Here is a 20411-nt window from a genome sequence, read left to right as displayed (position 1 = left end):
AAATATTTAAAGAAGCCTATGAAATAAATCCTGGAATAAATAAGCAAGGCAATATATATTTAAAAATATGTAAATGTATATAAATGAGTCAATATAGTTAAATAAATGAATGGGTTTTTATTCGAAAAACGTTTTTCAAAGAACTTTTTTTTTTCAGGCCTCTAATTTCCATCTGTTATATTCAAATGAATGGGGCGTTATCTTACAGATTTCGACTGTCAGTGTTTTTTGTCAGTGACTACTTCAATGCTATTTGAAAGTTTGATATATTTCGATTAATCCATTTCAGGGTGAATTGGACTACTTGGACATTTAAACTACCTCCTTTCTGTGTGTGCCCTTTATGGGATTTATGGGCCTTCCTGTTTGTCTGCTCCTCCACTGACAGGTCTGCTGTCTTCTCGGAGCTGTTGATCTCTGCAAGTGTTCTCAGCAGCGTTTGTCCTGCCCTGTGATCTCACTGTGTATGGAGCTGCATGGTCTCTGTTACAGAATAGTTTCTCCTGCCCATTGGCCTTATTGTTGATGGAGCTGCTGGTCTCTGTTGCCATTCTCAGCGATGAAATACTCAATGCATCATATGTATGCTGATGATACGGTCCTGTATTCCTCTGCTCATTCTTTTGAGACTGCGAATGTCAATTTGCAGTCTAATTTTTAACAAATTGCAGCATGCCCTAATTGAAACTGCTTTTAACTGATGCTATGCTATTTCCAACCAGTAATACTCATGCAACTCTATCACCGTTAAAAGTTGTTTAATGTACAAGGCTATTCTAGGCAGGTTACCCATGAACATTAAGCTCTATATTTGTACATGTACAAAATACCTACAGTCAAAAAAACAACAATTGACCAGGCATAGGACTTCCAGACTGTTTGGAAAAAGGAGTCTATATTACTACGACCCTTGGTCTTTTAGTGACCTGCAGGCTAAACTTAATAGACTCGGTCATCGCTCTTATCAGTTTTAAACAAATTTACATTTTAGTAAACTTTTTTACCACAAACTGTTCTTCCTACAATGCATAACAATTTTGTCAAATCTTGAGGCCTTTTTGTCTGTATAAGTTATACACCATTTGTGTATTTTTAACCTCTCCTGTTGATGCATGGACATTAGGGAGTAAAAGTCCCCTGGAATAAATAAATGTGAATATCCCGATATACCATTGAAGGACAATAAATCATTATATTGGATTATTGCCCAGCTAATACTTAGTACTCACAGGTTTAGATATCACATGTGCTACTTTGTGTAAAGATCTTAATCATATTCAGAAGGAATAGATATCTGCAATAAAATCAGAACAAACAGAGAAAGCAGTGGTAGTGTAATCTATAGCAGTACAGATGGCCCCACCGTCTGATTCCGCTCTGCATTCAGAGAAAAAGAAGCAAAATAGGTACAACAGTCACTCACTGTTTTCATTGAGGAAATTCAAAATTGAATTATCTAATGAGTCTCCAACCCGAAGGAAAGTTTCAGATGAAGCATAATACTACAAAGGCTCATTGTCTGTGGAGGCCTTCGGCAGTACGGTTAAACTCTCATGAGGAATGGCGAGTCGTACGTTGCACTAAACCAGCTTTCATTTCTGTATTTAATCGAGGATCACATCCAGGTCAATCCTGCATCTGGATACACACACAGATCCAGTCAGAGCGAGGAGACAGCTCGGCACTGGGGATGTCAGATCGAAAGAGAAGAAGGAAGCTTGGCACAGGTTGTGCCTGATTAAGTCAGCATTCAGAGAGGAGCACTGGAGAGACGAAGTTGAGACACAATGACACCATCTTGGCTGCCTTAGCTGGGGACAATTACCATAAGACTAATCAAGTGCACAATAAACAAAAAGCAAACACCCAACAGAATGGGAGCTCATTCTTTCAAATGATTGAATATGCATTTCTCTAATGACCGCATCCTCTCAAGGGGATGGTGGGTGTCTCATCCCATTGATTTCCGCTGAAAATCCCTTGCATTGACCATAAACTGGTGCACTGTTGTGCAGCATCATTACAAATCCTTCCCATTTTCTACGATACACCTCCCCCAAGCACTTACATTCAAATGACCGGGTGCAAGATAATTGGTGTCTGCGTCTAACTAGTTGACTATGTATTAATAAACTTAGGAGTCTGCATGTGTTAATTGGCTTGAGTTGGTGGTAGGCACTGTACAAAGCTTGCCCACAGCCGAGGGAGGAGGTGGTGGGAAGCGTCTGTCAGTCAGCACTCCTTAGGGAGGTGAGAAAAAGAAGAGAGTGAGAGGATATATATTCAAAGCCTTATCTCACATTGCTTCTCTGGCTCTCTTTATTTTATTTATTGGTTTATTTGATAAGGGACAGTGCACATTAATAAAAACATTTCTGTAAATGTGCCAGAGTTAGCCAAAAGGCTATTTTTCATCCGTAGTCCCAAGAGGCAGATGTTACAAAATAAACCTAAAAACAGAATAAAAGATTACATTTAAAAGGTTATACAATATTGACGCTTTACAATGCGTGCACAAACAATGAGAAAAAGTGAGCACAACCAACTTTCTACCTCATCCCTGCATCCCAGACAGCGGATAGCCAAAGAGAGAATAACATCCACGCTCTCGTCTCTGCCCTTCAGTCTATTTCGGCTCTGTCATGTCAATCTTGTTATTTCGTCGACTCTAGATATCATGTCATTTCATCTCATCCATGTTGTCATTATGTCATTCAACATTACAGAACATTGCTACTGAGACGGCTCCAAACTTCTGCTTCCCTAAAGGGGTCGAAGTGACATTGGATAGCCCTGATGAGAAGAAATAAGAGCCTTTCTGACTGTCCAGTTGTTCGAATCAGAGATTTACTAATCACCTGCCGCAGGGATCAATCAGAAATAATTACAACAAAGCTGTAAACTTAGTACAAACCCACCAACATTTACTGGATTGCAACACCATTCAATATCTATTGTTGAATGGTGTCTTTCTTGCGGCTGTGAGCAGTGCATGTTTAGCAGAGGAACAGAGAGCAAGAGGACATTAAAAAAGAACCTTAAATAAAATTGATTGTTACTCTTCGCTGACATTATCTAAACAAACCTTGCGCCATGCCCATGCACACACACACTCACACGTGATTGTGAACACACATACACACACTGCCACCAACACAAGGGCTGCAGGGTGGTGTTGCCATAGGAACGGAGAAAGGTAATGGCCATGTTCTTGAGCTGATGATGTCGCAGGGGGTGAAGGGCAAAAGAGGGGGGGGGGGGAGGGGGGGACTTATGGACTAATGATAACAGCTTTAACTTCAAATCTGCCGTCTAACTGTCACCATCCCCCGACTGACGACAGCGACAACTGTGACACCCCAGCGTATGAAAAGGATAACATTGGAAGAAGTTCTAGGCAACAGTGACGCCATGCTATTTGCTTTTCACGCCTTCAGCGGAACATCCAGCTAATGCGGTTACTGCTGTTAGCTTTGATGCAGCGAGAACTGCTGGGCATCTCCATGCATGGCCTTCCCTCTCCACCCATGGGGTATAAATAAATGATCCCATAATGCAATGAGTTAACCCTTAAACCAACACTGATGACAATTTCTGTGAGTGTGTGTGTGTGCGTGTGTGTGCATGTGGGATTAAATATTACTGAGAAGTGCACCTAATTTAATCATACCTCAGGAGCCTGTGCCTATAGCGGGTCTCATTTATATTTGACATATGTCATATATGCATATGTGGTTCCTGAAAATGTTCTAATAATCTAGATATTACTTCTGTGGCCTGACTTTAATTCAATTGAGGGCTTGGTGGTATGGTTTAAATCGATATCATGATTGAAAGAATTATAATTAGTACTATATTAACTAAGTACATTTACTCAAGTACTCAACTACAGCACAATTTTGAGGTACTCGTACTTGATTTTCTACTTCTACTCAACGACATTGATTTGGTAGCTATAGATAGAAAATTACTTTTCAGATTAGGATTTTACATACAAAACATAAGATTCATTTAATAAACTGATGCATTGATATAGGTTAAATTACCCAACAGTATATTAAGTATATTAAAATTAGCTTAACCCCGACCAACTACAACATCAAAGCACTGCTTCATATTAATACACCAACAACTAGAAAGGTGCACTCAGTGGAGTGCCGCCATGTGTGTCTGCAACAACCACTGCTGTAATGTTTGATCAAATGAAGACAACCCACAATTGGCTAACCCCCCCGTCTAGACTGCGAGTGTATCAGACCTGTTAAGTCGCATGGATCACACAACTGATAAGCTCTCATTTAAATCTATGCAGATATCTCCACCGGCTCTCTGAAGGCTCTCAGGTCCATCTCACCGGCATAAAAGCAATTTTTAGCAGCGATGCTGTCAGCTGTGGCCGGGTAAAACAGACGGTAAAAGGGTGTTTTGAGAAAGTGTGAGTCACCTTAACCCCCGAGAGGTCTTTGAGCATGCAGCCATAACTGGCCACCCAAAATATTACGCAGTCTGCTGCAGCAGAATGTGAGATTAGCCGTAGACAGAAAGAGAGGGGCACACTCACTCACAGACGCAAGCAAGCTACTGCAGGATTCTCCTGGTGGAAATAACAATAATGATGCAGTAATAATAATAATAATACACTGATATTCTGCATAATGAGTACTTTTTCTTAATACTAATGTATTTCTCGTCATGTTAGATTTTGGATTTTGGACCTTTACTTGTAATGTAGCATAATGTTGTATTGCGACTTTTATTTCAGAAAATGATTTGAACACTGCAATATGGCTATTGTATGCAACATCACATAAAATACTGAAATTGGTGTTGACAAACAAATTGTTAACTTTTATACACTACATGATACTTTTTAAATGTGGGAAACAATACTTTAATAACATATTTTACAAGCTTTTAACTGCAATTTCCAGAATTCTGCCAAATGGCCGCGCAATATATAAAGATGATGAATTATGATCTTGAAGTATTGTCCAGCCTTCGTTTATGTTGTTAAAGTTGTCCAGGGATGACGCTATTTGATTATCTCTTAAAACATTTACAAGTTGTAGATTGTATTTCTGTGTTGGTAATGCATGAAGCGCGTCTCTTTCTTTTCCTTTTGTTCCTATAAAAAACAATCTGTTATTCCAAAAGAGTTGATGTGAAGTACGTGGGCTGCACTGGATAACAGGATGATAATTATCTTTTGGCCACTCTGCCAATTAAACTTAGTTTATTAGTTTCTTCATCTCTCACAGAGTTGGTCATCACCTGCTGCTGAGGTTGTTCCCATCTCCCCCTACCCCCTCCTCCTCCTCCTCCTCTTTCAGCGCTTGATGCTTCCCTTTGTGTCACTTTACCCCACACAATGACAGGGGCTTTTAAAAATAGAGACGATCCACCCAGATTACAGCGTTTTAATTACAGAGCTGTAGATGTGATGGGGGTGTAGAGGCCCCTTTTACTGACAAGGGGTGGGGAGGGTTGAGGAGGGAGGGAGAGTTGGAAGGCAGAGGGGTACACTAAATGTGTGCTAATTAGGGTCGTCTGCCATATAGCGAAGCTCTTAGGCTCTAACCGGTATTTTGCATGGATTGTTGGCTGTGTTGCGTTCTGAGCACTCCATAAACACACACCAGTAGCCTTATCGTTGTTATCTTAAATATTAATACCAGAAAATCACCTGTGGGGAGACAGGGAGCAATTCAAAGCCATGACAACTGTATCACACTCGGCTCCTATTATCAGGAAAAAACTAGAATGATGATACCTGTTCTGCATGTGCTTGTCAGTGTTTTCAGTCAACACATGAAGAAGATTTAATTTCAACAAATTTGACTGATTTTGAGGTATGAAAACGTTTTTTTTAATGTAGCGACGTAAAAAGTAAAATATTTGCCTCTGAGATGTAGTGGAGTAGAAGTAAAGTACAAGTACCACAAATTTGTACTTAAGTGCAGTACTTTAGTAAATGTACTACTGGTAACCGAGTTGAATAACGCCATTAAGTTATATAGTTAATGCTATGGTTTAGCTAATATTACATATCAGGAAGGTGGCTTTAAACATGCAGTAATATTGTTTAGCCTACATTGCATGCGTTGTTCTGTAGAGCAGTGGCTACTGTGCAGTTACCGGCGTATTATTTGCTTGGGCTGCAGGTAATCCCACTTGACTCACGGCAAACTCTCATATGCTATAGACAATCATTCACACGTAGTTCACTTTTGCCCGAACAAACAAATGAATGTACTGTAGCCTCCAAACATAGCGAGAGCATGTTAATGTAAAAAGCTTAACTCTTCCAAAATGGAAATCCTTATCGTCTAGTCCCTGAGCACATTCATGGCCAAGTTATGCCTCCTCTGGGCACTCTAGCTCAAAATGGCTTTAATTTATATCCCAGCCTCAATCTCGAGTCACATGTTAAAAGGTTAGCTTAGTCTGGTATTTTCCATTTATCTCTAGATATTTGATTTCGTTCTATGATCTTTGAAAGAGTTATTCATGTAAGGCTGACCCGAATGCTACCGTTCTCATGGTAATCTAAATCCAAATCCGTATTCAAATGCATCCGTTTTTTGTTATTGTTTTGTTTCCTAATAGTCTATATACACTACCCCAAAAATCCCAGGATGAAATCAGGAAAAGTAATCTCATATTTGTATGATTATGTTGAGTTATTCTGAGATGGAAAGCAGTTTGTTGTGTGAGTGCGTTTCGGCACTGTCCCAGGAGGACGTCGATAAATGTACAGTCTCAACAAAGCCAGATCTTTTATTATATATGTGGGCATAGGCTAAAGTCCATTTATTTATTCATTTGTTTATAGGGCCCATCGATGAATCAATCTTGTATTGACTGATAAATAGTAATTGGGGGGTTAAAATGAAGTGTCTAATCTAAACACATCTTTTTAATATCTAGGTTATTGATTAAGGATGAAGTCTATGTTATCACCTGTTGTAACATTGTAGCCATTAGGTAGCATATAAATATTTTATTATGTAACTGAGCCACATGCCATAATGTAAGCAGCACCATCTCTTTGTTCACATATCTCACGCTTAAAGGCGTCATAGTGGACACACCTAAATGCAGGGAGAAACGGGGAAACCGAGGGTTGAATACTGGTGGTTTTAATGATAAAGAAAATGTTGAACACAAAACGTGGGAAGCAGAGGAGTCCAAAAATGAGCAACAAAATGTCCAAGAAAACAAAACTTCAAAACAGGGAACACGGCAGAGGAGAGCAGAGATGAAACGGGGAACATACCATCAGCAGAGCTGGTGACACGACGGACCAGGATACACAACAGACAAATCAACAATGAGACAGGGGACACACAGGGTTTAAATACACTGAGAAGGTGCAGGTGATGAGACACAGCAGGGTTCAATCAAGGGCGGGGCAGACAATCACAAAGGTGGGAAATAGACAAGGACAGGAAGTGAAGTGAACACAGGACACAAGAGGCAGGGAAAGTCAAAATAAAACGGAAGAAACAATTAAACACAAAACACAAAACCGTGACACTTAGAAGTTAAAACTAAATGAAAAGCACTATTGAAACATGTCTAAGTGCTCCATTTGCTCATGACATTTTAGTGCTGGAAAATAAAATAATTAGCACACAGATTAAAATCACTAACAAAAATCCCAAAATGTCCAATTAGCATCATAATTACTTTTCACTTGGATGTTGATTAGTTTTTGACTCATATATTTGATTCAGTAAAGTCTTACCTCATTCAGACTATTAGTATCTGGAAGATCTAGCAAGGTTTTCATTTATATTCGCAGATCTGTTACTTTGACAATTAAAAGATATTTTTATTTGATAGGTGTAATACAAACTATTTACATCCACTGTGATTCACTGTTGGAAAAACAGTGAATCATAAAAAAGTCCTGAGTGGGCAGATTCTTTTTTAGACGATGCATAGTTATAGTTGTAGTTCTTTGAGTTACCAGCTGCTCTGCTTTTGGCTTCCAAAGTGAGAATAATTACACAAACAGCCTGTACTGCATACTGTAGGTCAATGTAGTGATCACAGGCAGGGGGAGTGCGTGTATGTGTGGGTGAGTGTATTTTAATATGTGTGCAGGCCGTCGCTTGTGTTTTGGCACCATGGCAACTTGCTGCTGTGTTTCTCTGCATCTTAGGAAACAGGTTAGAATTACATACCGAGGATTTGGTAAATTATATCAGCTGAAGCTCTCACATATGGCGTGGACAGAAGATATTTAACCCCACTTTGAGCCGTATGATTCACATGCCTTTTGGATATTTCTTGTAAGTGTGCCTTATTTTAACTTGTTCGTTTCTGTGGTTATTAGTCAGCTAAAGCTCTTTATCTTAGCAACAACTAACCTGCTGCCCCCAGCACTGAGTCTTAAGTCATAATACAATCATTTCTAGTATTACAAGAAGTAATGTTTTTAATATTGCTTCCCTATGGGAAGATAAGCCTTCAATCCCCCCCCCCCCCCCCTCTTCCCGTGGAGTTGAGCTTCACCTCTAGTATAAATAGAGTTTATTCTCAGCCACCGTGCCTCCAGGCAGAGAGCCTCATTACAGCACCATCTCTCCTCCAGCAGCCCCCCACTATTCTGCAGCGTCTTCCAGCGACCATGATGCCTTCTGGCTCTGCTCCTTCCATTAGGCCCGGTGGTCATGTCAAGGAGGCTACAGCAGACTGTCACCCCACACACAAACTAAATCTCAGGATTTCACACTCACGGCTATTCTTGCCTGTCTGTCACATTACCAGCTTGCTAACAAGCACACAGATATATTATTTATGGTCTACTCTTTAACTTGGACAATTGCATAAAATGTGTGCGCATGAGTTTGCGAGTAAGAGTGTGTGTAATCTAGTGCTGCAGCAGGTTTTAGAGCCTGGTTTACAACTTCTAAAGGATAATTAACTTATTTTAAATAAAGTTTTGTAAGTCAGGAGCATTTAGTTCAGAGTTCCAAAGGTTAAAAGTCTTCCAGCAGTAAACATAATGTAAAGAATTGGTACAGTGCATTTTGGGTTATAACAGTTTAATGGCTGCCTAAACCCAGCGACTGTGTCACTTAGAGTTTACTCAGGTTATAAAACAAATCATGTGCTCTTACTTTAAACTGAATTAATTAAAGCAAAACTTTCTGTTTGGCAAAAAGACCTGAGCAGCACGGAGCGACTTGCTTTCATGTTGGTGCAAATGCTTGAAAATGTGTTAAAAGTTTGGAGAATGTCACAACACAAAAATAATGTAATGAAATTAAATTATTATTTGTTACAACCACACTTGATGGCTGATATGATCATGTTTATTATACCTTTAACATAAATTGACTGCTATTGTTGCCAGCACATTAGCTGCCACTCTTCTGGATTTATTAAGGTGCTGTCATTCTGAACATGGACAGAACATTGAATTTGACAACACAAATAACTTTTTTAAATATGTGGACGAAGTATGGAAGGTGACAATACAGACAATATCACCAGAGAGGATACAGTAACTGGATGTTATTGGAAATGTTAAAGATAAGGGCCAGGCTATTCAAGCCGTCACGTTTGAACGAGTCACATGTTTGTTGCATGAATAGTCTTCAGACTAACATTAGCTGACACTGTTGCTCTATTATTTATGAAATTGACATAACTTGCATCACTGAGCTAACAAACAACCGGTGGCCAGAGATATCATTTATATTGGATGGAAAGCATTAATCATTTATCAGGGTGACAAATATTTCTTAAAACATACATACCACCATTTATAACATTTGTTTTGAAATGACAGTGGAATTATAGTAACTTGAATAGACTTTCTTAAATCTTGGGTCAAAGAAGTGTCTTCAAATAGCTTGGAAGGAGTAAAATATAGATGAGTTATTGCCGAACAAATTGCATTCGCCCCCTCGGTTTGACACAATGTGGATTAATCAACTAGTCCCCCCGGGGAAGAGGACAGAATAGCAGGCTGATGAAATAGTTTAGACAATCAGAGGACAGTCAGATCATGCTGATTGTGCTGTGTGTGTGTGTGTGTGTGTGTGTGTGTGTGTGTGTGTGTGTGTGTGTGTGTAATATTCTCAATATGCAGGCCTTGAGCTGCTCATGATCCAGAATGCCCAGATGCACCAGGTCATCATGAATAACATGACCATATTGGCTCTCAGCTCGTTCGGATACTCCAGCTCTCCGTCGGGCCCTGGGGTATCAGACAAGGATCAGGGTCAGTTCATTCCATAAAGTGTCAAATGTTATTAAAATGGATATTGACTTTTGGAATGGAGAAAAATTCACATTCATTTGTTCAGTGTGTTGGAGTGTATCACCCACATTATCACATTTTTCCAATCCACATGTAAAAACAATGTCAGGTTCTATATGATAGCGTCCCAAATTCCAAAGTTTCCTCCCACCTCACTGTTGATGTGTTGAAACTCAAATGTGTTTTATGTTTCAAGATATCAACAGTGAGTTGCATGGAATTGTTGGGCTGTTGGATGTTAAAACAAAATACATAAGTATGTAACTCCTATTTGTTGAATGGAACTGGGAAACTATGGACATAATCGAGGACTGAGTCTCTTTGTTGGATAAAACTATTTACATTTACATTTATAATTTTGTGAATAAATAATGAAACTTGTTGTTAGTCTTAATTCTTAAAATACATAAACAAGGTTTTTTCGGTTCTAACACGAAAGATATTGTTAGTTAAGTAATGAAAACTTTGTAATGATTTTAAAGGCAGGAGACATTTTCTCTTCAGAGGCTCACCTGTGTCAGGCAGATTCAATCTGTGTATTAGTCCATGAAAATCATTCCTAAAATAGCTCAAACTTTCTCAAGCTTTGAAGACACATGGGTGTTAATTACTGCAGGTGTGGCAGGACGTAATTAAAGTAAATTGGTGTTATGTTGTCGATTTGATTTAAATACATTGCAAAGATTAAGCAAAACTTGATAGAAATCTATTTTAAGGACATTGATGCTTTTCAAGTCAGATGAGCTTTTAGAGATGGTCTATTGGCTTTGTCATATCTTAAGTTGAGATTTCAACCCACACATTTATTTTTTTATGAGACAGGATGTTCAGGGAAGCAAGGAACGGGATGTTTCATGTCTGAGATGTACTTGGGCTTTTTAATAACACTATCAGAAATGTAGAAAAAGAAGATGTGTGCATAAAAATCACAACTAAGCAACTAGTTCGTTTTTCTCACTAAATGAGACCCGAATGAAGAGAAATGCTTTCCATTCTCTGTCACCTAAGTCAGAAGGACTCAAACTTCAAAATCCCAAGGTAGGATTCAGAGTAGTAACATTATGCATCTGGGGCCCATTTAATAAATCTGTATGGTAAAGAAGACACTAAACTGTGTTTTATGTATCAGTTGTCATTGGGCCTTTAATCATTGCCCATTTGTAAACACAAAGGAGATGTAACACACTCATTACTATTTTTTCTTTTCATGAGTTTCCCTCACCCAGCAGCGCTAAGACGTCACGCCTGCAGCAGGTAAAACCAACCACAGAGCAACACCCAGCCAATAGCCAATTAACAGGGCCGCTCCTGTGATGTCATGGGGCCCTTCACAGCTGGGTGACAAGAGAAGTGCCAACAACAGGCTTTACAGTAATTGTGATGAGAAGTGTACTGATTGGGAAAGATGCTTGTGACTATAATGCTGTTGATTGTGAATGGCTGAAGATATGAGTTAATCAGATGCTTTCGATTTGCATGATGTTTTATCTTTTTCTTTAAATAGAGAAAAATTGTGCTGCAGAAACAGAGAAAAAGAGAGAAGGATAATCAGTTCACTCACCAAATATATATATATATTTCTTTGTATGGGAACTAGTAGGTAAAAAAAATCATTCATCTTCACTCAAAGATCATAATTTCACATTCATATTTGACATTTTGTTCATTTTCAATAGATGAAACAGCAAAATAAATATAAAGTTGTTCTATGCTAATGCAATTTTTATGCCATTACTTTCTTCAACCTGCATTACCCAAATTGGCCACTAGGGCGCAGCAGCAGATGTTAAGTGGGATGGCAAAGAGCAAGCAAGATTTACTTCTATATTGATAAGCAAGCGTGTGACAACACATACGATCTATTGCCGTGCAACACCGTGTGACCTTGTCTTTAAATACACTGTGATGAGAAGCTGGAAGGATGAGAGGGCACACTACTCCATCTCTGCAGGTGACGACAACAATAGCAACACAAATGTGAAAACTGCACAACAACAGCGTAATTCACGCCTTGAATTTAATATTTTTAACATGTTTAAATAAGAAAGGTATACTATTTACACATTTTCTTCACTGGTTTCATCTGAGGTACAGGTGTTAAGATCATGCACAGTGTAAGCAAAGTCTTAAGAGTTGCATTAACTGGCTTGCAGTAGCAGTTTTACCTGATGGGGAAAATACAGCCAGAACCATGTAGTTGAGGCAGCTGAGGCCTAGAATTTCAGTGTCAATTTACAAGGTTTGTCTGTGACAACACACAACATCTCAGTTTCTTGGCACCCACTGAAAATAGTTTCAGGGTTCAAAGGTTAATTTGGAGTTTGAAAACTGAACTGTGAAGGGAGGGAGGATTTAAGCAGCAGTTTGGAAGGGTATAATTATAAAGATAGGGTGTGAAGGGTGAAGCACACCCAAAATCTCTGATAGAACACTCGGATTAAGAGCTCAAATGAGAGGGACGTGCCAATCTGACTGCCTCTCCACTGTCTCCAGGGTAATGCCAATGTTTACCCAGCTATTAATATCAAACCACCACACGTTGCCTATCACAGAGACACAAGATAGAGTGACATGAGAGACAGAGAGAGAGAGAGAGAGAGAGAGAGAGAGATACGTCAGGAGGAGTTAATGAGACAAATCAGAGGAGGAATGAGATTAAAGAAGGGCCGCAAATGGCAGAAGTAATAACTGATCAATTAGATTGAGCATATAGATTTAGAGTAAATGAAGAGGAGGTGGTGCAGTGCATCCAGTAAAGCACTGCACACCAACAGGGGAACAGTGCGCTCTGTGTTGGAAACAAACACAGGTGGTGGAACATGAGAGATAAATGAGGGCTGTAAAGTGGTGAAGTGGGGATTGTTCAGAGGGTGGAGGACACTCTCACATTGTATATGTATCCAAATTATGGGTGACAGATACCTAGGTATTTATTCCAGCCCGTCTGGCATCATGGCACCTCCTTAAATGCATTTCACTGCTGCTGTTATTCGCATATTTTCTTTATTCATTCATATTGTAATTTGTTTGTCACATCATATCATTGTCTGGCTATAACCATTTTTTGCTGAAGAAATATTTATCCCCTATTTTCTTTGTTGAATCCCATTTTCTCCTGTCCAGAACCCAATATCTAAAGCTGCAAGAGAGTCCTTATCACAGATGTTACGGCCTGGCCAAAATACTTGCAAACCAGGTTACAATAAGCTTTGATTACTTTTCACTCAGGTTTATATTTTATCTTCATTGTTTTAAGTATTGTGTCATTCAACAAAGTCTTACTGTGGCACAAAGCTTTTTTCATTCACCATTGAATGTGAAGAGAACATGTTCATGCTGTATCCAAAAGAAAACAGTGACAAAAGAGTGAAGAGCAGCTTGGCTTTTATTATAAAATATAAATATCTAGGGAAAATATTTCAACATGATTGCACACATTTCAAATTCATTCACAACACTATTCTCATGCTAATCTGTTCTTCTATCAGATATACAGCATATACGATACATATATATATATATATATATGAGCTGCACACTCAACTAACAAGCAGATCACTTACTACATAAGGTTATTAGTTTCAGTCCTCTTGGTTAGAGGTGTCAGCCAACACACACACACACACACACATTATGTACAACTGCTGTGTCTGATCATGCCAAAACATTCTGTGCTCTTCATGGAGATCAGAGACTGACCAACATCACGGCATGTTCCAACAACCCCTCACCCCTCCCCTTCCCCTCTCCCTCGCCCATCTTTCCATCTGTCACTTTCTGCGTCATTGCATCCCTTCACCACCTACTACAGGTATAGTCCTTCAATCTGATAACCTCAAGAACACTTTCATTTACCAGGATACTTGCACTATTCATTACAAAATAGAGACAAAACGCAGAGTGGTTAAGAAACTGTTCCACAGAGAGATCGGCAGATATGGTGAGACCAGCTGGCCAGCACAGGCAGAGATCAGCCCATGACACAGCTGAGAACACACACCCCTCCTCACCATCACAATGCAAATGCCTTCACATTACCATTTCTAATACCACTGACCACCACAAGCCAACAATGACTGGTGCTGTGCTCGCCAAGAAACACAGATAGTGCTAGAGATCTACAGTATTTAAGGTTTTTGATGAATGTCACTAGAGATAAATCTATATATATCTTGTCATGCTCTTTCCTGACACACACAGCTCAATGAATAATCTTTCCCAATCGTCACCCAACTTGTCTCTCCTTGACATCCCATCTTTCTCTTCTTCTTTTTTTCACCCTCTCTGGGCCTCTTGAGACATGGAGCGCCCAAGGTCTTTGGGCGCTTTGAAGAACTCCATAAGTGTTGGCTTGACTGGGGGGAGGTCTCTTGTGATCTCGTCCACGGTCTTCTTGTTGGGACAGGCTCCGTCTGGGATGGGGAAGGGCTGCATGTCCTCCTCGGTGTGTGGGGCTCCACGTCCAAGCCTGACACCCAGCTCTGCGGGGGTGAAGATGGGCAAGGGGAGGGTTTTTCTCTTTGGCAGCAACTGGTGCTCCCTCACCCCTCTTTCCACTGTGCCCACTCTGAAGACACCAGAGGGGCAGGTCTGCTTCAGCGAACGGGCCTGCCACTGCCGGGACAGTGTCTCCCTACGAGAGTCGTCATTCATGTTCATTGTCTGCCTGCGGGCATCAGAGAAAAAAGTTGTTGGAAACTGTGGGATCACTCATTGTGATTTACCTTCGTAATTAGACTACAACTGCCTTCCAATATGAGAACAGTTTCACCAAGAATTGCCAAGTAGATGAGCAAGTAGATCTCAATCCATCCTGATGATGGTAAGGACGATTTTTAATCACAGCCAGGATGTAATTAATAGAAATTGATTTTTTACCACTTATTCACTGGTGACACATAGAATGTTCTCTGTTTGGTCTGTGAGCTCTCACCTGTCCTGAGGTCGAGTCTTGAGACTGACACTACGCCAGTCAGCGCTGTAGCTCTCCCTATGAGCCTTGTTTTCTTCCTGTACGCTGCAGGTCAGCTCAGCTCCCACCACCACACTGTTACGCTTCTCCAGGACGGTACACACTGGCTTCATCTCTGCTGTGGGAAGATCTGTCTCGGATGTATCGCCTCCAGTCGATCTTGTTGATCAGTCTTAAGGTTTGGTGTTGCGTCTGTGAGGAGGCTGTTTGTTCGAGGGAACAGGGATGCTTCAGCTGGCTGTATCTCCTGGCTCCCACTATCTCTTTGTGCTGTCTCTGTCTGGACTCGGGTCTGTCCTTTTATAGATGTTCTGTTGCTATTCCTGATCCATGTTGTCACACTACAATCAGTCTGCACTGACATCCAACACCAAGTGCTCCGTGTCTCATTCCCAAAAAGCTGAAAGCCCCCACATTCTGAGGAGGGGTAAGGGGTATAATTGGGGTAAAGATCCCCTGATTCTCAAACGTTATGCCCTGTCTTCTTTGTAATAACTCAGCCCAACATTTTCCACTTCAGATCGCGATGTCTTTGAAGGGAAAGTATCATGGAGACACTCTGTATGGAGATTATACAAACATGTTGACAGACACACACAACAGGTTTAGTCTTCGGAGAGGACTCTTAATAAGGGTTTGGTCCTGATGTACACGAAGCAGCAAGTGACACCTCGTTAATGTGGAAAGATAACAATGATGCAGCTGTTTTTCATACGCAGAGGATATTTCAGGCAATAGGTTAAATGTGTGTGCGTCAGAAACAACAGGTCTGTCACTGGGAGATAAAAGGTGAAAAGCTAGATAACTTTATGGAGTAGCTTGTCACATCCTGCGGACTTTAAAATCATAATACAGTTCACAGGGAGTTTCTACAACAGCTGTGCCTTGTGACAATATCAACCCCCCTATTTAAATGTCATTGCAGTGTGCTGCCAGTAGCAGTGAGAGCTCCATCCCCAGTGATTCATTACCTCAGTGACAGAACGCCATGCAAGCCATAATCAACTCAGGTTACAGACTGTGAAACACACACACACACACACACACACACACACACACACACACACACACACACACACACACACACACACACACTAACCTCTGACAGTTGTCTGCTGGTGTGATGTTACTACCGGTCCCTGACTCTGACTCATTCATCCATGTCAGGTACTGATATCATCAGAGATCAGATAACACACACAACAACATAACGTATAATGATCCTGATGACAAGATCAATCACACAGTCTTTCACATGTAGTAGTGAAAAAAAAATGCATTCAATCTGCTATATCTGTGCCAAATTATGACATCAAATCAAAACATCAAGCTAAAATTGATGCCATTCATTTTCACTGACTATTCGTGCCCTATATACTGTATCTCATGTAACAGTTAAATGCTATTTTCCCTCTGCCTGTCAAGTGTACTCTTGTCAGGAGGATGACATTGCATATTTGAATTATTGCTCAGTGTCAGAGAGGTGAAAGAGGGCAACTGCACCGTAGGCATCCTTGTGGTCATGCCTTCAGTCATGTTATGATACCATGGCAACCACGAAATACTATTTCAGAAACCTAATAAGTCACAACACAACGTCCCCCAGTGTTGAGATTGTAAACTTGAGTAGATAGATAGTACACAGAGTACTTTTTGTTATGATTGAGGTATTCACCTGCTAAAACTGCAGGAGGACATCATATGGCTGTCACCTCCTTGCTGTATTTGGGTGAGTCATGCTATGCTAATGAAGCCAGGGGTGTGGAGGGTTAGTTCGTCCTCATCGATGACTCCAATCGCACCACGCTACGCTAGGGCTGGGAAGAACTTTGTGTTGCATAACAGCATTGCCACGGCTGCTGGGAAGTGGCATTTAAATGAGCCGTCTGTGAGACAGAGATGGGGAGTGGGAATGAGAGGGAGGGGGAGGAGGAGGAGGAGGAGAAGAAGGGCGATGAAGGCCGGGCCTGTTAGGAGGTGGTAAATAAGGTAAAATTGAGTAAGTCACATTTATTTTGTGACAGAAGAATACATTTGAGAGAATAAAGAGTCCTACACAGCTTTGCAGTTACAAGCACTTGAGGCGAAAGTGAACTTTCTATTGATTCCTGCACACAATCTTCAACTTGACATTTGTGCTTCATACTGGCACTTTAGAGTCAAGTGTTACCAGTTATTTCACTGTGTGTGTGTGTGTGTGTGTGTGTGTGTGAGAGAGAGATAGAGCCAGTGTGCTGGCAGGCTGCTCTCAGCAGTGTCTCTCTTACATAACCACAACATCAACAACATCAACTCCAACTTGCAACCTGGTCTAGTCCCAGCGGGACGGTCAGATGCCAATCAGGTATGTTTGTGGATCAGACTGTAAGCCATGGTTACGCTGGCGACGGGCCACACGAGGGATCAGACTGAAGACCCCCGTTGTTTCCACTGCAAAAGAATGTTGCTCTGCATGCCACAGTCTCCGTGGAATCACTGCTCGGATTGCAGATAGACAGTTATGCAAATTCTTCTTGTGGAAGCTTGTATCACTTCACATATGCCGCCCCCAGGAAATCCATTATACTAACATGTCACACTCTACAGGTTTTAGACTGGAACTTTATTTCATCATAAACTGGACAACAGAGCAAATACACAAACTTCCACATGAGCTTAGAAATCTTTCACATTTTCAGTAAATTCCCGGAGGGGAAAAAACCCCTCATGCTTCACCTCAGTCACATACACCACCAATTTTAACTACATTACATTTCCATCTGCTATTTATAGAAACACACATTCTCGTGAGGAACAATCGGACATACTGGACTATTTATTCAGTGTTGTTACCGATCATGTGATTGAATGATATAAGTGCTGATCATCATAGGACAAAACATAAAGAGGCTCTGCTCAAAGGAACATCGCTACCCTGGAGGTTCACAACAGCTGAACAATGAACAAGCTAAGAACTCGATAAAACTCTGTGGTGGACAGAAAAAAAGACACCACGGTAACATTTACCAGAAAATCTGCAACGCCCTTTTAGATTTTGACCAAAGAAAACAGAATAGCACTCAAGCTGGGTAGTTGATGGAGAAAGGAACAATTTTTCAGCCTAAAACTTCCAAGAAGGAGCAACAGACACTGGGAGGTAAGACTATGCATTTCTGTCATCCAGGTCTCCAGGGTTGATAACTACTGCCCCCTGCCTTGTGTCTGTTATTATTGCAGCCAGTAGGTCTTAAGATCTGTCACTCAGGTTTCAATCGTCTCTCTCGCTCTCATCTTCTTCAGTGGCTCTTCCGTTCATGGCCTCTACCCTGGCCATCAGCAGCGGCAGGTTTATGGCCAGGCCCGGCACCTCCTCGTCAGAATCATCGTTTGGAGGATAGAAGCGCTTCGCCTTTGCCAAAAAATCTTCAGCTATATCTAGATACAGAAGACGGTCCTATGAGGAGGGAGGAGAAGAAGAAGAAGAAGAAGAAGAAGAAGAAGTGGTTGAAGCAGTTAAACCGAACGTGTTTTTTGACACAATATGGGTGTTACAGTGGCAGTGTCCTCTACTGCACCACAGGTATTGAGTAAGTCAACCTATGTCCTCCGGTGGCTGTGATCTGAACCACGGGTACAATCTTGATTACTTCAAAATGATAATTGTAACTGCACAAAGATAATCAGAATAAATACAATTTTACGCAGATAAGATAAGATAATGCCCCTCGCTTTAGAGATACAAGGCTCAATAGAGTTTTGGATTCTTAAGTTATTTGAAAATAGACCTTGACAAAACTGATGCAAGGGGTTGAGGTAAGGACTCCTCGTTGTGGCCTGGAGCACAGGGATGGAGTAAACACTCCCACATTTAGGTTTAGGTCATGGTTAGGATGAGTGATATGTCTCACCCCACCCAAGGGTGCTTTTTTCTTTTTTAACCCTATTCTCCAGGTCACAGCGAGGGCTCTCTCACTTGAGGGATTGGTATGAGTTCAAAGTTCACCAGGATTAGGAGATATCTTTCTGGCGGTGGCTCTCTGCTGTAAAAGACGGACGTCTCAGTGTGGAGCGTATGAAGCAGCTCACGTGCTGCTGGGGCATTACGCATACGGTCATGTGAGGCTCCAGCAGACACATTCAGCAGTGAGTCTGCCTCTGCCATGAAACCTGAAAACAAAACAAAAAAGAAAAGCCATTTCTGGTTACTCTGTATGAAGAAGCAAATATCAGTTCCAGTCCTTCTCTGTCCATCGTTACCCAAGTTCTCCAGGATTTGCTTCCATTTCTCTCTGACTTCTCGACGGGTATCTCTCATGGCCTCAATGTCAACACTTAGTCGGCGATAGCCCTGAACAAGAAAAGGCCAAAGCTTTAAAAAAAACAATTTCTTTCAGCTTGGTGTAATTTCTCTCGTAGGACAGGCTCACCATTGTCCTTCTGCCCCAAAGCTGGTTTGAATAACTGATCGTACAAATTGTTCACAGCTTGAGATGACTCATCATTTATGTTGTCTGTCTTTTGCACTCATTTGACTCTTTTGCACCTCATGTAAGTAGATTTTAAGACCTGTTTTGCACCAGTTAGAGTCACCTGGAGTTCTTTTTCACTATGGTGCAAGTTGTTAATGGTTTCTTTTTCCATCTTAAGCTTAACACGAGTGAAAGAAGCCTCAGATTCTAGCTATTTCGTCTACATCTTCCCTCACATACCGTGGATCCCATGCGGGTCTTGGTCCTGGCCTGCAGCAGGCCGTAAAGGACCCGGTCGTCTGGTCTCTCCGAGTGGCTGCGGTCGCCTGGCTCACTCCACAGGTTGGTCTCCTCATCGCGACGCTTCTGGACTTCCCGGTTAAAATACTCCAACGGATCCTGGCTGTGTGGTGAGCCAATACACAAGCACAGTTATCACACTTTCACACATGCATAATCAGTTGTGACACACTTGACAATCACTCGTTGAAACTATGAAAGACATTTTTGGGCGATTTTCTTTTATATTCCCCAGGTGAGAAGTGTAACTGATAACAATACTCGTGTATTAAAGTGATATGTGGTGAAGGACTTCTCTGTTTCTGGCCTGTCTAATGTGTTCTTACGGTACTAAAGGCTGCTTTTCATCGTCGTCGTCGTCGTTGTCTCCAGCACAGCAGCAGCAGCAGCAGAGCTTCATAAAGACTGAACCCAT

General features: G+C 41.0%; 2 protein-coding genes across 2 annotated transcripts; both read right to left on the bottom strand.

The window, feature by feature from the left end:
- Positions 1–14035: 14035 nt before the first annotated feature.
- tcap (titin-cap (telethonin)) lies at positions 14036–15491 on the bottom strand. The gene is made up of 2 exons (XM_076080094.1): positions 15210–15491; positions 14036–14942 (listed from the first exon to the last, which is right to left on the bottom strand). The coding sequence occupies exons 1-2, from the start codon at positions 15359–15361 to the stop codon at positions 14552–14554; spliced, it is 543 nt and encodes a 180-aa protein (XP_075936209.1). The 5' UTR covers positions 15362–15491; the 3' UTR covers positions 14036–14551.
- Positions 15492–17879: 2388 nt separating this feature from the next.
- On the bottom strand, positions 17880–20411 carry LOC142936816 (melanoregulin). Its single transcript, XM_076080093.1, has 5 exons — positions 20323–20411; positions 19937–20099; positions 19485–19575; positions 19231–19394; positions 17880–18681 (listed from the first exon to the last, which is right to left on the bottom strand). The coding sequence occupies exons 1-5, from the start codon at positions 20409–20411 to the stop codon at positions 18496–18498; spliced, it is 693 nt and encodes a 230-aa protein (XP_075936208.1). The 3' UTR covers positions 17880–18495.

This window comes from Anarhichas minor, unplaced genomic scaffold (assembly GCF_050575085.1).
Source record: "Anarhichas minor isolate MPS153535 unplaced genomic scaffold, ASM5057508v1 ptg000007l, whole genome shotgun sequence".
Classification (NCBI taxonomy): domain Eukaryota; kingdom Metazoa; phylum Chordata; class Actinopteri; order Perciformes; family Anarhichadidae; genus Anarhichas; species Anarhichas minor.
Note: the sequence above shows the minus strand (reverse complement) of the source record. Positions and strands in the feature narration are given on the sequence as shown.

Coding starts and splice junctions, on each gene's coding strand:
- tcap (XM_076080094.1), bottom strand. CDS start 15,361: ATGAAGCCAGTGTGTACCGTCCTGGAGAAGCGTAACAGTGTGGTGGTG. Junction 14,943..15,209: donor AAGACTCGACCTCAGGACAG/GTGAGAGCTCAC, acceptor TGATGCCCGCAG/GCAGACAATGAACATGAATG.
- LOC142936816 (XM_076080093.1), bottom strand. CDS start 20,411: ATGGGTTCAGTCTTTATGAAGCTCTGCTGCTGCTGCTGCTGTGCTGGA. Junction 19,395..19,484: donor GCAAATCCTGGAGAACTTGG/GTAACGATGGAC, acceptor TTTTGTTTTCAG/GTTTCATGGCAGAGGCAGAC. Junction 18,682..19,230: donor AAAGATATCTCCTAATCCTG/GTGAACTTTGAA, acceptor CCCTCCTCATAG/GACCGTCTTCTGTATCTAGA.